The 16,444-nt window shown below is 40.6% G+C and overlaps 1 protein-coding gene across 3 annotated transcripts in view; it reads right to left on the bottom strand.

Annotated features, from left to right (window-relative positions):
- Positions 1-15,828, bottom strand: part of LOC106603282 (vascular endothelial zinc finger 1) — a 43,171-nt gene extending 27,343 nt beyond the window's left edge. For 2 of the 3 annotated variants that reach the window (XM_045717017.2, XM_045717018.2), the window contains exon 1: positions 15,750-15,828. In XM_045717017.2, coding sequence (XP_045572973.1) covers positions 15,750-15,827 — 78 coding nt within the window. In that variant the 5' untranslated portion in view covers position 15,828. Of the gene's footprint in view, positions 1-14,987; positions 15,123-15,749 lie in introns of those variants that run through there. The other variant, XM_014196734.3, reaches the window with a different exon arrangement.
- Between the last annotated feature and the right edge of the window lie 616 nt (positions 15,829-16,444).

Raw genomic sequence — 16,444 nt, 5'->3', positions numbered from 1 at the left:
CCCAATTAGAAAAGAGCTGGCGGAGAGGGGGGGGCCTTCGTGTGCTGCTGCTGCTAAAATCAGGCAGTTCAGTTATAAGAGCACATGGTTGTACTGCACAGCAGGTCGAGGTCCCCCGCTGTGGGAAAAGGTTAGTGACGTCAAAGCTGAAAGCTACCCACGCCGACTGACATTAATAAATTAAATCACACGCAGCGCTGGAATACCTAGTCTGTCTGGCTGTCTCCTCAGCTTCAGTGCAGACTAAACAGTAGGCTTGGGCGGTATCCAGATTGTCATACCAGGATATTCAGTAATACCGCCACTGAATACTATTTTCTAACCACACAGCCTCTAATCAGGAGGTTAATAATGCTAACAATTACATGTAAAATCCCATTGAGAATGCTAACGAGCACATAGCAAACATTTTATACAGCCTGAACAGAACTATTTTCAGAACAGACGACATCCCAGCTCATAATGTTATACAAGCATCTCAAAATTGCTACTCACAGTTTTCTGCACACACAAATATTAGACAGCAAGGCTCTTGATCCAGGAGGGGATTCTCTGTTACCAAGCGAAGCTTGATTTTGGATGAAGCTAACCACCTAGCTAGACAGTGAACTTAGTACTAAAATAGCAATCCAAACCCACAACTGCAGAGCATTTAGCACATTTTAGACAGTTAACTTATTAGTTAAGATATCTAGCTGGCAAACATTTAGTTGTGAATTCCATACTTCATCTACAATCACCTGGCACGTGCTGCACAACAGTTACTCAAAAGGCTCCGGTCTCTTGTCATTGTGTGCTTGTGTAAACAAACACCACGTGACTTGTGGACTACTGGTAAGCTTCATAATATTTTTATTTAACCGTTATCTAACTAGGCAAGTCAGTTAAGAACAAATACATTTTTACAATGACTGCCTACCCTGGCCAAACCCAGACGACGCTGGGCCAATTGTGCGCCGCCCTATGGGACTCCCAATCACAGCCAGATGTGATACAGCCTGGATTCAAACCAGGGACTGTAGTGACGGCTCTAGCACAGAGATGCAGTGCGTAGACCGCTGCGCCACTCAGGAGCCCCTTATGTATGAGAGGTGAAATGAAGAACGCAATGTTCTTTATCCCTTAACGTATTGCACAAGTTGACTACTGCTATTTAAGTATCTACAAAAAAAAAAAAAAACATCCAGTGGCTATTTTCAAATACCGGTATACAGTATACCACCCAAGCCTACTAAACAGCTCTCTAAAATCTAGATCAGGCCTTTGCACTACACTTCAGTGGAACACAGACACACTGCACCAGAACCAGACAGGGGCATGTTTTAAAGAAAAGGATGTGACTGAAAGAACTGTGCAGAAGTAAAGTTAGTTAAAACAAATGTGTCCACGTTTTCCTGAAATTTTGTAAGAATTTAAGATTCAATGTCTGCAGAAAGAATTGGTTATTGAACTACAGTAAGTGAAGTGGACTTCCACCCGGTAACGGAATTGCGTTGAAAGGAATTTCATCATGGGTTCCTGTTCTGTAATACACAGATATGCATAATTATGGATATGAATGTCATTCTCTTCATGGTGATGTAATAGGTATAATATATGCACTATCCTCCTTTGCATATTTGGGTATTATTCAACACACTGGGGTATTATTTTAATGAGTTCTGCCCCCCAAAAATACTAAATTTGGTTGGTCCAGACCAAATCTGTACCAAAAGATGTCTGTTTTACAAGTTTGGACAACAAAGTACAGCAAAATAGAGTACAGTCCAGCACAGTAAAGTAGAGTTCAGTACAGTAGTGTTCAGTACATTATAGTGTACTCAACTCTAGTGCGCTCTAGTGTTGTCACAATACCAACATTTTACAAACGACACCAGGCCAAGTATCATGATAACAAGTAGTATCACGATACCAAGGGGGGGGAATGAGGCTTAGCATCCTGTTCGCTCCCTCCCCCGGACACGTGTTACCGTTCTCTAAAAACATCACTGAAATTCACAATTCTACATAATACAACACACTGAATTTAACATCACACTGTTCACTGTATAATAGAATGCTGATTTGCTCAGGAATGGGAGGAAGGAATATACAGTGTATTTGAAAGTATTCAGAAACCCTTCCCCTTTTCCCACATTTTGTTACAGCCTTATTCTAAAATGCATTAAATAAAAAAAACTAAATCTACACACAATACCCCATAATGACAAACTGAAAACAGGTGTTTAGAAATGTTTGCACATTTAAAAATAAGAAATACCTTATTTGCATAAGTATTCAGACCCTTTGCTATGTGACTTGAAATTGAGCTCAAGTGCATCTTGTTTCAAATGTTCATCCTTTAGATGTTTCTACAACTTGGAGCCCTCCAGTGCTAAATTCAATTGATTGGACATGATTTGGAAAGGCTATAAAAAGGGTCCCACAGTTGACAGTGCATGTCAGAGCAAAAACAAAGCCACGAGGTCTAAGGAATTGTCTGTAGAGCTCTGAGACAGGATTGTGTCGAGGCACAGATCTGGGGAATGGCACTAAAACATTTCTGCAGCATTGAAGGTCCCTGAGAACAGTGGCCTCCATTATTCTTAAATGGTAGAAGTTTGGAACCACCAAGACTCTTCCTAGAGCTGGCCACCCGGCAAAACTGAGCAATCAGGGAGAAGGTCCTTGGTCAGGGACGTTACCAAGAACCTGATGGTCACTCTGACAGAGCTCCAGAGTTCCTATGTGGAGATAGGAGAACCTTCAAGGAGGACAGCCGCAGCACGCCGCAGCACTCCAATCAGGCCTTTATGGTAGAGTGGCCAGACGGAAGCCCCTCAGTAAAAAGGCACAAGACAGCCTACTTGGAGTATACCAAAAGGCACATAAAGGACTCTCAGACCATGAGAAACAAGATTCTCTGGTCTGATGAAACCAAGATTGAACTCTTTGGCCTGTATGCCAAGCATCACGTCTGGAAGAAACCTGGCATGGTGGTCGCAACATGCTGTGGGGATGTTTTTCAATGGCAGGGACTGGGAGACTAGTAAGGACCGAGGAACGGAGAAAAGTACAGAGAGATCCTTGACGAAAACCTGCTCCAGATCGCTCAAGACCTCAGACTGGGATGAAAGGTCACCTTCCAACAGGACAACGACCCTAAGCACACAGCCGAGACAACGCAGGAGTGGCTTCGGGACAAGTCTCTGAATGTCCTTGTGTGGCCCAGCCAGAGCCCGGACTTGAACCCGATCGAACATCTCTGGAAAGACCTAAAAATAGCTGTGCAGCAACGCTCCCCATCCAACCTGACTGAGCTTGAGAGGATCTGCAGAGAAGAATGGGAGAAACGCTCCAAATACAGGTGTGCCAAGCTTGTAGCATCATACCCAAGAAGACTCAAGGCTGTAATCGCTGCCAAAGGTGCTTCAACAAAAGGGTCTGAATACTTATGTAAATGTGAGTTTTATAAATGTATAATACATTTGCAAACATATCTAAAAACCTGTTTTGCTTTGTCATTATGGGGAATTGTGTGTAAATTGACGAGAAAAAAAAACCATTTAATCCATTTTAGGATAAGGCTGTAATGTTACAAAATGTGGAAAAAGGGGTCTGAATACTTTCCGAATGCACTGTACATGCATGTCATTGTGTCAGTAAGAGGAAAACACTGCACGAAACCTTCTTTACGCTTCAGTTAACAGTCTCTCTCAAACATGCATACACACAATGCCCCCAACTTAAAACGTAAGCACCAAAACAGAACTGGCATGCTGATTGCAGGTTTGTCCAACCGAGCTATTGCCAGATAATTGAAGGTTCATTTCTCTACCATAAGCAGCCTCCAACATAGTTTTAGAGTACTTCGCAGTACGTCCAACTGGCCTCACAACCACAGACAACCAGACTGTGGCCTGGCTCCCCAAGTGGCTAGGCCTATGCCCTCCAAGGCCTACCCATGGCTGCACCCCTGCCCAGTCATGTGAAATCCATAGATTAGGGACCAAATTTATTTATTTAAATTTACTGATTTCCTTATATGAACTCAGTAAAATCTGAAATTGTTGCATATTGCTTTTATATTTTTGTTCAGTATAAAATGCGCGCTACTCCCAATAGAAACAAAAAAATACATATTTGGTAATATGGGTCATATGTTTTTAACCGTTTAGACTAGAGATGTCGTTGTCTTTACTGTAAAGCTGCAAGCATGCCTGTCGCAATGATACAAAAATCAACATAGCTCGCTTTACGGGCTGCTCCAATGTAACAAATGTACAAACCAACCAACAGAAGACTCATCAGCGTCTGGTTCTGCATCCCAGCTCACCATCACTGCTAAAATAAATAAATATAACATTACTGAAGAGGAATAGACGCGCATGAAGAGCGGGTTAAGCGGGCGGGTGTGAAGATGTGCGGGTTCGGCTGGTCATGCATTTTATTTTTTTCCTCAGAGAACGCATGACTCGACCTTCGCCTCCTGAGCCCGTTGGGGAGTTGCAGCGATGAGACATGATCCAAATTGGGGAGAAAAGGGGGTACATTTTTTTAAATATAAAACACAATTTTTTTAATGTTCATCTGCTCATGTTGTGTGTTTTCAATTATTTGTGACATTGTGGTTACAATGAAGAATGTAAATAAATCAAATAAATACAATTCATAACTAATAAATCAGATGCATGTTGCAAGCTTGTCATTTTTCCTTACATTTTTCTGTAAGATTTTATTTTGTCTTTTTAGACAAAAACCACACACCCCACCTGCCCAGACCCAACATCACTCTCCGCCACACAGCCTAAAACCTACGGGTTTAACCTTCTGAATTATTATATTGAAGATCAAAGCCGCCTCTTAATGAGTTCCGAGAGCCGATCCATTACCCAACAAAATAATATAAATGTATTTAGCATAATTGTTTTTACGACTACAGACAGTAGGCTATTATTTCTCTTTTCCTGCATTAATTAAATTGTCTGCATGTCTTCTCATCATTTGGCTAAAAAGAAACCATGCCATGAATTAAGAAAATACGTTTTTTTTCCCACAATGCAATGCAGCACACTGACAACTCAAATTGCTTTAAAGAGTCTAACATTAGACAAATAAATATACTAAAACAACTCCAAAAACAGTCCATTCATCACTGGATTTCTTCAAATTGCTGTGCAGGAAAGGATGTCATCCACTGTGCCTGGTCGCAGGCTCGCAGCTGGCTTCTCTCTGAAAACACACATCCATCTGAAGGTGAAGCTTTATCCTTTGAAACCACACAATTACCAGGTGGACAGTAGGGCTCTTGAAGTGAAAAATCAACAAGATCCACAAGTATTCTTTCGCAATAGCTGGCCTTATGTTTTCTGCAGTTTTGAGCGGCACTGCATAACATCAACTCTTTGTTTATGTAACGGGGCTGTAAGGCACAAGTATCCTATTTTCAAAAATCGTCAGTCCACATTTAAAGTGTAATTGCCCCACTGTATTTACTCAACTCCGGGACCACCCGCCAACTGATTTTTGTTGTTGCCTGATGCAGGACTCGTGCGATAGGAGAGACTGACAAATATTCATTCACACCTCCATTAACTTCCAAAAGGACAGTCTAATAGGTTGGCTAGGTGTGAGAAAAAAAACATTTGTGCCACAGTTTAGACTACAGATAGGTGCTGCGGTCAGTCAGAGTTGAGTCCTATTGTAAAGTGTAGCCTAATGACCCGAAAAGGGAAAACTTGCAATGTATTCGATGCTTAAGTACTCTAAAGTTGTACACCAATTTGTAAGTCGCTCTGGATAAGAGCGTCTGCTAAATGACTTAAATGTAAATGTACATTTCTAACTCAATATCACAGAGCAGATTTGCCCTAACAAAAAAACAAATCAACTCCTACAAACATTCATTTATTATAATCTACATAATAATTTAAAAACAAAATTAGCTGTAGTGAGGAGAGAATGGATGCTAACGACAACCAGAAAGATTTTGTCTTCAACCCTGCATTGTAATATAACTTATTTTGAACGAAAGCCAAGAATGAGTGAGTCACTCAGCCCTATGCTGTTCCTGCTTCCGTAGCCTATTGGAGTGTTTGTTTAATAAGAATTGCTCATCCTGTCTCACACTCAAAAAAAAAAACACACTGTTTCGCCTTTGTCAGAATAAGCTGCAACTGGACCGTAGCTTATAACTTACTAAAACTGTTTCACACTAAGGTTTTTATTCTAAGAGAAACAAAAAAATGTATTTTATATGCCATTATATTCTTAAAATATACAGTACCATTCAAAAGTTTGGACACACCTACTCATTCAAGGGTTTTTCTTTATTGTTACTATTTTCTACATTGTAGAATAATAGTGAAGACATTAAAAACTATGAAATAACACATATGGAATCATGTAGTAACTAAAAAAAAATATTTTAAAAAGGGTTCAATCTAAATATATTTTATATTTGAGATTCTTTCAAAAAAAAGGTAGCCACCCTTTGCCTTGATGACAGCTTTGCACACGCTTGGCATTGCGCAGGTCAAATACACAGCTGGAACGCCAACCAAGGCGATTACATGTCCTCAGAATTTGACAGATTGCTCAGAAAATATTAGTCTGCATGAAAACATACTCATTGAAAACCAATAATCTATTGATAAAACTAAATATTAAACAAGACTTGGTATTTTGCATGCTGTGGCCTAATGCCAACAGTTCCAAATTATACAGCAGATAAAGGCCGTTGTCACCATTAAAGGTGAATGGCGGGGTTAAAATACCCGTTCATCAATATTTTTGTACATATGCAGATTTCAGAAATTGTGTGAAATTTACATAACGTTTATAAAATGACTTTGGAAAGGACTCCCAGAATAGATACAAGGCCTGTAGTTACCTTGGTCTACCTTACTACTTTTCTTGCGTAGTCGGATAACCCTAGCAAGGTTCAGTTCATTTGGAACCCGCACTTGTTCTATTGAGAGATTTATGATATGGGTGATGCAGGGGGAAATACTTTGACACTATATTCATGGTTGTTTCATCAAAAGAAACAACTGTCTGGAGACGGACAAACCCACCCGTCTTACAGTGACCAACTGAAATAAAAGGGGGGGAGATGCTGCAATTAAGACAACCATGTTCTCTTCCGCAAAGAGCATGAAAGGGCAAGGTTAAATATCCGACCCTTCCCTTTCACGTTCAGCCATCCATCCAACAGGGCCAGCTAAGAGGGGAGGGGGAACAGAGGAGAAACTAAAAACGAATCCCACATTCTCCTCCTTACTTCATCTGCCCTATTGTGGAAGACACGAATCCAGCCAGTGACGCACCAAGTGCCCAACAGGAAGTCTTTGTGTGTGCGCGCATCTTCTCTGATTTGGCTCCTCTATTCACGCGACAGGGGCTGCATTTCTCCACACACGACTCAGCCCAGACAAGCCTCAGCCCAGACGAGCCATCGCGCTCTCAGACCCAGGGGGGCCTGGTAACTCAGGAAGAAAGCCACCGTGCCCACCAGCCCCTATTGTCTGCGCACCTGCTCGCGCTCGATACCTTCCAGGAATAGTCATCAACATCATCATTTTCTAGCCTTCTTTCTGTCTGTCTGTCTCCGACCCACTGATCCAGACAGCAGCAGACAGCCTGGCCCCAAGACAGAGGTCCTTGAACTGCAGCGCTTTCATGCCGCTCTGACCATTTTGATACAAATGTGCTCTGAAGACTGAGGTCACTCCAACGTAAATAACATCAAAATGGAAGGCAGGGAGAATAAACGATTCTGAAAAGACTAACAGTACTGATTGGCGACTGGCTTTTAATTCCATGTGAAATATAATGAACAAAAATATGATTGGCAACATGCTAAGTGTTGGTCATATGTTTCATGAGCTGAAATAAAAGTTCCCAGAAATTTTACATACGCACAGAAAGCTTATTTCTCTCCAATGTTGAGCACAAATTTGTTTACATCCCTGTTAGTGAGCATTTCTCCATTGCGAAGATAATCCATCCACCTGAAACGTGTGGGATATCAAGAAGCTGATTAAACAGCATGATCTTACACAGGTGCACCTTATGCTGAGGACAAAAGGCCACTAAAATGTGCAGTTTTGTTACACAACACAATGCCACAGATGTCTCAAGATGAGGGAGCGTGCAATTGGCATCCTGAACGCAAGAATGTCCACCAGAGCTGTTGCCAGAGATTTTAATGTTCATTTCTCTACCATAAGCCGCCTCCAATGTTGTTTTAGAGAATTTGGCAGTACGTCCAACCAGCCTCACAAACGCGTGTAACTACGCCAGCCCAGGACCTCTACATCCGGCTTCCTCACCTGTGGGATCGTCTGAGATCAGCCACCAGGACAGCTGATGAAACTGAGGAGTATTTCTGTCTGTAATAATTGTAAGTCGCTCTGGATAAGAGCGTCTGCTAAATGACGTAAATGTAAAAAAGCCCTTTTGATTGGCTGGGTCTGGCTCTCAAGTGGGTGGGCCTATGCCTAATAAATATAAAGAAATCAATGAATTTAAATACATGACGACTTCACAGGAGAGCCATAAAAAAAATGTAAATTAGTTTTTTAGCAGAAATGCCTTCTGGAACATGTGAACTTTCATGTGCCTTAATAACAAACGTGTATGCCATCTGTAAATACAAATAAAATATTTAAATTACGAGGCTTGTTGGTTAAGCCACAGAAAAAGACAGCAACCGCCGCACTAGCCATGACTGGCTGAGATAATGAGTGGGCTAGACATGCAGAGAGAAGAGTTTGGATTGGTATGCCATATAGAAGGCTTCTGTCTATTTGAGCTTGTCAGTCTGTTGGTAATCCTGTTGAACGCAGCTTCTCTTTTTTTTTTTATGTATCGTGTAGTGGAGCTGCATAAGTGTTGCTCCACTTTCTGGAGGATGGAGTTTTGAAATCTGCGGAATTAGAGTATGACAGCTAAAGAGATGGAGAAAACACCTGTCTCCAGATTACATCTTCAAACTAAGGGCAACCGTAGCATGGCATCCGTGACAGGGAGACGCGTCGATCATGCATTGATGTATATGGGTAAGGTACTGTAGGTATTTAACGCTAGACTTTCAGACATTACACGTTTCTAATTTTGACAGAAAGCTATTTAATTTCAAGCTAAAGTGTACTGTTAGCTAGCTAACATTAGCTGGCTAGCTGACGTTTTATTCGTATCCCAGAGTCGTTTGCTTTGCTAGTTAGAGCCTAATGTTAGCTAGCTAACATTGAACCTGTTTGGTATGCTCACAGCAGATTAATGCAAGATAGTGCCGAATCATGTCGTTACTATGTTCATTGTTGTTTAACTAGCTAACGTTAGCTGGCTGGCTCGTTAGCTAACGTTACGTGTGTGTGATGTTACACTGTTTATCTAGCTAGGTTCCTTGTTTAGCTTGATAGCTAAACAAGGAACTAGCTAGCTACATGTCTTAAGCTGAAGTGTACAACATCAGTTGAATATGACTGGCGTCAGTAAACGTCGGCAAACGCTCTGTACGCTCCGCAAGCAAAACGAGATTGGGGGGGCTAAAGCTTAAGAGGGTGTGAACGATGCTGAATGGGTGTAGACAAAGAGGAGCGCTTCAATAGATACCAAAACATTCAAAAGGCCATTATCTCAAAAGTGAGTTTACAAGTTTATCAACTTTCAAAGCAGAATTACTTTCCCATTGTTCGTCAAAAATATAGTGTATGATATACCATTTTGTAGCTCTGAGTCTACTTTTATCCAAAGTACAAATAAATGTTTTTGAAAAAATCCAATTTTGCTACATTAGACAAAATCCAGGTGGTGAGTCACATATGAATTGTAACTCAGTAAAACCATTAAAATTGTTGCATGTTGCGTTTATATTTTTGTTCAGTATAGAAAATAATAGTTGGTAGTCTTGGTAGCATAGCATAGTTCATTTCCTACCCAGCCTTTAGAAGACTAAACAAATTGAAGAACATGATGAATAACCTGCTACTCGCTGTTTGTCTATGCATTGCCAGTTCACCCCTACCTACATGTACAAATTACCTCAACTAACCTGTACCCCCGCACATTGACTCGGTACCGGTACCCACTGTATATAGCCTCGTTATTGTGTTACTTAATTTTTTACTTTCGTTTAGTTGGAAAATATTTTCTTACCTCTTCTTGAACTGCCCTGTTGGTTAAGGGATTGTATGTAAGAATTTACACTTGTACATTTTTAAAAACATTTTTAGTCATTTAGCAGACGCTCTTATCCAGAGCGACTTACAGTAGTGAATGCATACATTTCATTTCATGCATTTTTTTTTGTACTGGCCCCCCTTGGGAATCGAACCCACAACCCTGGCGTTGCAAACACCATGCTCTACCAACTGAGCCACAGGGAATTCGGCGCATGTGACAAATAAAATGATTTAATTTGAATAAACATTGAGCGCAAATGTATTGCTCTGACAATGTTCAATATCAGATTAGTTACAAGTCTGTACTGAAAACAGAAATTAACAATTATTGCTGGAACATAACCTCCAGGCAGGGATGAATTCCAGTAGGCCATCTAAATGTGAAAGAGTCACTGCTCGGGCAGCTCCAAAATTATGCTATGGGCTATAACTGGAGATATTTCACAGCTGGTACTTACAGGGCATAGGTGGAGAGAAAGAAAAAAAACTCCTGAGGCTAACCTATATGAAATGAATACTTGGGGTAGCCTTTTAAAATACTCTAGGGGAGATTGGGCCATATAGGAGAAGGTCATTGTGGCCATTCTCTAGCTCATTGCCATGCCACCCTGCTGCCAACATCCTTGGGATCAATGAGTGAATGAGGGCTCCAGAGGGGAGAGGTGTTTAGCGTGAGTTATGCGGATGCAGAAGCCAGTGTCACAAAGCCTTTCTGTCAGGAACAAGGCAGCCTGTGACACACACATCTTTTATTTTGAGTGTGCTGTTGCAGGTGAGTAATAAAGGATTATAGTACTTTAGCTCTCTGAGAGCACAATAACCTTACCTTTGTCGAGCACCACTTTTCTCATAAAATGGGAAATCAAAATGAAAAGATTTTTCCACTCTGCTCGAGTAGTGACGGATAGTTGAACCCACTGGCCCTGAGCTGCTACCGTTTGACTAAACGGTGGTTCATAGTCTGATGAGATAGCATAAAAGAAACACTCACTCAGACAACACAATGAACAGTGCTCCTCCATATGGGTGAAAGCATCTGGTAGGAATAGGATCAAATGTTATTGGTCGCCTACACAGTTATTGCAGGTGCATCAAAATGCTTATGAATCAATGAAGCATGAAGACAACTGACGTAGCAATCATATGTTACGCTAAGCAGACAGTGCAGCAAACCAAAATACTGTCTGCAAGATGAAGAAAAAGTCCTTTAATCTCACTGAAAGTGAATATGACTCACACACGACACAATGATTCATGGCCACTAGCAGTTGTGTGGGAGAAATCAGCAAGAGTGCTGCATTAACATCAACTTTCGCCCCATGTGTCACTTCCTAACACCTACTGATCAACGACTGTTGACATTAGCATAATCACATCACACAAACACCATCCTCTGCAAAATGGCTGCACTGTACTCAGTGTTTGGAGACAAACTGCCACTTACCCTCGACAGGCTCTGGTCCCATTACAATTAGCAAGCAACAGCTACACATGTCCAAGACGTTGGGAATAGAACAGTTAGCTGGGACAATTACAGTAATAACTTCAAAGCAGAAACAGGGCTAAAAAGAGCTTGCCCAGAGAGTAAATATTTGAATCACTCCAATAATCTGAGCTCCCATTCAAAATAATCAATTTTTCAAGATGGAGCCATTTGCCACTGGGGGGGCCTACTCCGATTCTACCTCCTGCAGACACAGTTAAACTGATCCATTCCTGCTGGGGGCCCATAATTCCATTTACGAGTGAGAAACTGCAAGGAATGTTTATAATCTAAAGTATAAAATGTGTGTGATACTATAACAAGGAGGACATACAGTGGAAGTAGGAAGTTTACATACACCTTAGCCAAATACATTTAAACTCACTTTCACAATTCCTGACATTTAATCCTCATAAAAATTCCCTGTCTTATGTCAGATACGATCACTAGTTTATTTTAAGAATGTGAAATGTCACAATAATAGTAGAGATAATTATTTTATTTCAGCGTTTATTCCTTTCATCACATTCCCAGTGGGTCAGAAGTTTACATACACTCAATTAGTATTTGGTAGCATTGCCTTTAAATTGTTTAACCTGGGTCAAACGTTTTGGGTAGCCTTCCACAAGCTTCCCACAATAAGCTGGGTGAATTTTGGCCCAATCCTCCTGACAGAGCTGGTGTAACTGAGTCAGGTTTATAGGCCTCCTTGCTCGCACACGCTTTTTCAGTTCTGCCCACACATTTTCTATAGGGTTGAGGTCAGGGCTTTGTGATGGCCAATCCAATATCTTCACTTTGTTGTCCTTAAGCCATTTTGCCACATCTTTGGAAGTATGCGTGGGGTCATTGTCCATTTGGAAGACCCATTTGCGACCAAGCTTTAACTTCCTGATTGATGTCTTGAGATGTTGCTTCAATATCCATTTTCCTTCCACATGATGCCATCTATTTTGTGAAGTGCACCAGTCCCGCTTGCAGCAAATCACCCCCCCAACATGATGCTGCCACCCCCGTGCTTCACAGTTGGGTTGGTGTTCTTCAGCTTGCAAGCCTCCCCCTTTCCCCCCCCCAAACATAACAATGGTCATTATGGCCAAACAGTTCTATTTTTGTTTCATCAGACCAGAGGACATTTCTCCAAAAAGTACGATATTTGTCCCCATGTACAGTTGCAAACCATAGTCTGGCTTTTTTATGGCGGTTTTGGAGCAGTGGCTTCTTCCATGCTGAGCCGCCTTTCAGGTTATGTCAATATAGGACTGTTTTACGGTGGATATAGATACTTTTGTACCTGTTTCCTCCAGCATCTTCACAAGGTCCTTTGGTGTTGTTCTGGGATTGAGTTGCACTTTTCGCACCAAAGTGCGTTCATCTCTTGGAGACAGAACGCATCTCCTTCCTGAGAGGTATGACGGCTACGTGGCCCCATGGTGTTTATACTTGCGTACTATTGGTTGTACAGATGAACGTGGTACCTTCAGGTGTTTGGAAATTGTTCCCAAGGATGAACCAGACTTGTGGAGGTCTACAAAAAAAAATTCTGGGGTCATGGCTGATTTCTTTTGATTTTCCCATGATGTCAAGCAAAGAGGCACTGAGTTTGAAGGTAGGCCTTGAAATACATCCACAGGTACACCTCCAATTGACTCAAATTATGTTAATTAGCCTATCAGAAGCTTCTAAAGCCATAACATCACTTTCTGGAATTTTCCAAGCTGTTTAAAGGCACAGTCAACTGGAATTGTGATACAGTGAATTATCAGTGAAACAATTTGTCTGTAAACAATTGTTGGAAAATGACTTGTGTCATGCACAAAGTAGATGTCCTAACCGACTTGCCAAAACTATAGTTTGTTAACAAGAAATTTGTGGAGTGGTTGAAAAGCGAGTTTTAATGACTCCAACCTAAGTGTATGTAAACTTCCAACTTCAACTGTATATCAGCCATCTGGAATGTTATATTCAGGTTGAAAGCAGTTTAAACACCATTACTTGAAATGCCACATTGTAGGCCTAATGGGTTGAATAGTTTTGTTGTTGTGGAGCGTGCCACAAAGTGGAAAATGACAAGATTCTAATTTATTCCAACTTTCCTCAAGGATCCAATCAGACAAAACACAAGAAGCCAGCTAATGTATAACATCCGAGACTATGATGTTTCCTTGGCCTTAATTTGTTGAAAATCAAGCACTAATCAAAATCTAATCATTCCACCACATATTTGGGCTGCTACGTGCCACTGACCTCACGAAACGATATCACAATACTTCAGTGCCGATACGATATGTATCATGATTTGACACTGAATTCATTGCAATTCCATGTTCCAAACATATTGCAGAGGGACAAGAGAGACATTAGAAAACAACTTTCCAAAATAAGTGCAGAAAACACATTTGCTCCCTATTTAAATAGAAGATATAGAAAAAGTTATTTAGGAAAAATACTGGCATTTTGGTGCAGGTACAGCAAACTAGCGCAACAATTATATTGCGAAATATCCGATAGTTTTGACTATCATCAAAAATAATATAATGTGACCAGTTACCCATGTTGAACAATTTAGTTAAACTTGTAGTTCGTGTAGCTATATCGGAGATATGTATACAGTAACGTTATAGATTGAAATCTCCATCACTGAATCAGTATGTCGCACTGAAATAAATGTGGCAAAAACACTGCTTTCATGCGTGCATAGTTTGAATTCTCTCTACCCGCAGTCACAATGTTTAGCTAGCTAAGCTAGTTAGTTAACTAGCTGGCTATTTCGACTTGAGGTAAGGAAAAAGTTAAACGCTGACTAGCGAAATAGTAAGGAAGTAAACGCCAATCGGTAAAGTATTTTTCGTTTTCGAGTGATCTCTGGACGATTATTTTAGGAGACTAATTGGCTGGCGAGACGTTGTTTATTAAGTATTCCCACCATCAGACAGCAAAAAAACGCATTAATGGTTCGGTGCAACAACAAAAAAAACAAGAGACTCAGACTGGCTGGCTCGTAACGGTGGCGTTCTTGGACCCTGCGAGTGATCCCTCATGTTTGCCGCCTTTGATCTAACAAGTCAACTTAAATAATTAAGTTATTTAGATCATTAAGCTAAAAAATGTTTACCATCATAGTAATACAACAAAATGAAAGAGAAAATAACTGATATTTCTTAGCGTCATGCCCGAGCTACCTCACAGCTGGAAGCCTGGATGTTATTTACCATTGTTTTGCTTGGGTAGCTTTACTTAAAATTATACATTTGAAAAACGTCAAACCGTGAATGTCTTGAGTTTGCTACAGTTATTCTGTCAATTATCGTACTTTTCGGGTATCAAAATGTACTTACTTGAAATAGAAATGTACTCCAGCTCGGTTCCATTGCAACACTTTAAAAAAAAATCTGCAGGAAACCTACAAGAAACCTGAACAAAGCAGCCAAACATGGCAGCTGCTACAACTTCCTGTAACCCTTGGACTGTTCCACTTCTAAAGCATTTTTTGGGGGGAGGGGGGGTAGTACTGTAGTTGTCATATCAAAGTGTATCCCTTAATTTTAGCACAACAAAGGTTTCATATAAATTGTACTTATATAGAATGAATATCCAACATATATCAAATAGAATATATAACTACGTGTGGGGGGCATTCAATAAATGGTTGAGTTGATCAGTGAATTCGAATAACTGGTTCGGGTTACCTTGCCCGGTTACACAAACACCTTGCTCCGGCCAAACGCTACGCTACACCCACGGACGTCAGTTTATTCTCGGCAATGAAAGTATGTAGCGAACGGCAAAGCAGCAGAATCATTTAGTGTGAGTCGTCAGACTACGGGTTGCATTAGTTTTTGAACCGGGCTACCTCCCGGGCATGAGCCAGGTGCCCCGTTCAAAACCCACGGCGAAGTCGGCTCAAAACAAAAGTGACGTAGCCTAGGCTATATTAAGCATGCAATGAGTATGATTCTATGTTCTCACATGCACAAGTAATTGCTTTTGATAAAAACACTTTAAACATTTTTTTTTTACCAGGCAAGTCAGTTAAGAACAAATTCTTATTTACAATGACGGCCTACCAGGGAACAGTGGGAAGAACGACAGATGTTTACCTCGTCAGCTCCGGGATTCGATCCAGTAACCTGGCCCAACGCTCTAACCACTAAACTAGCTACCGCTGATCGCATCATGTCGCACGTTGGAATACAGGGAGCTAACGTTAGCTGATCATTGAGGAAAATGTTCACCTTGCAATTCCATTCCACTATAAATCAAAGCACCATGATAATACTTTTTGCTGAAACTCATTCTATCTATGGAAGCACTAGACTATTTATTGAAAGAATACAGTTTCATAATTCGGGAAATCTTATTCTAGTTTGTTGTTTGCAGACAGCATTAATATAGCATTTTTCTAGTCTTATTGCAACTCACATTTCCATCTCAACCAAAAATCTAAGTAAAATAATATAACTAAATCATTTCAAACTTTACATGCACTTTAATTGAAGTTTGATTTGATTTAGTCCCATTTAACTTTGATGTATGGTTGAGATGGAGACGTAAATCCAATATATCAATTATTAATTTGTTGACAAACTGGAATTAAACCCTGAGTGGTAGCAGCTTTTAGCAATGCAGGTGTATTTACAGTGCCTTCAGAAAATTTTCACACCCAGTGACTTTTCCCACTTTTTCGTGGTATTACAAAATGGGATTAGAATGGAGTAAATTGTCTTTTTTTTGGTCAATAATTTACACAAAATTCTCTGTAATGTCAAAGTGGAAGAAACATTCTAACATTAGT

Source organism: Salmo salar, chromosome 04, assembly GCF_965601325.2.
Source record: "Salmo salar chromosome 04, fSalSal1, whole genome shotgun sequence".
Taxonomy (NCBI): Eukaryota; Metazoa; Chordata; class Actinopteri; order Salmoniformes; family Salmonidae; genus Salmo; species Salmo salar.
The sequence above is the reverse complement of the archived record's forward strand: the minus strand, read 5'-3'. Positions and strand labels throughout refer to the sequence as shown.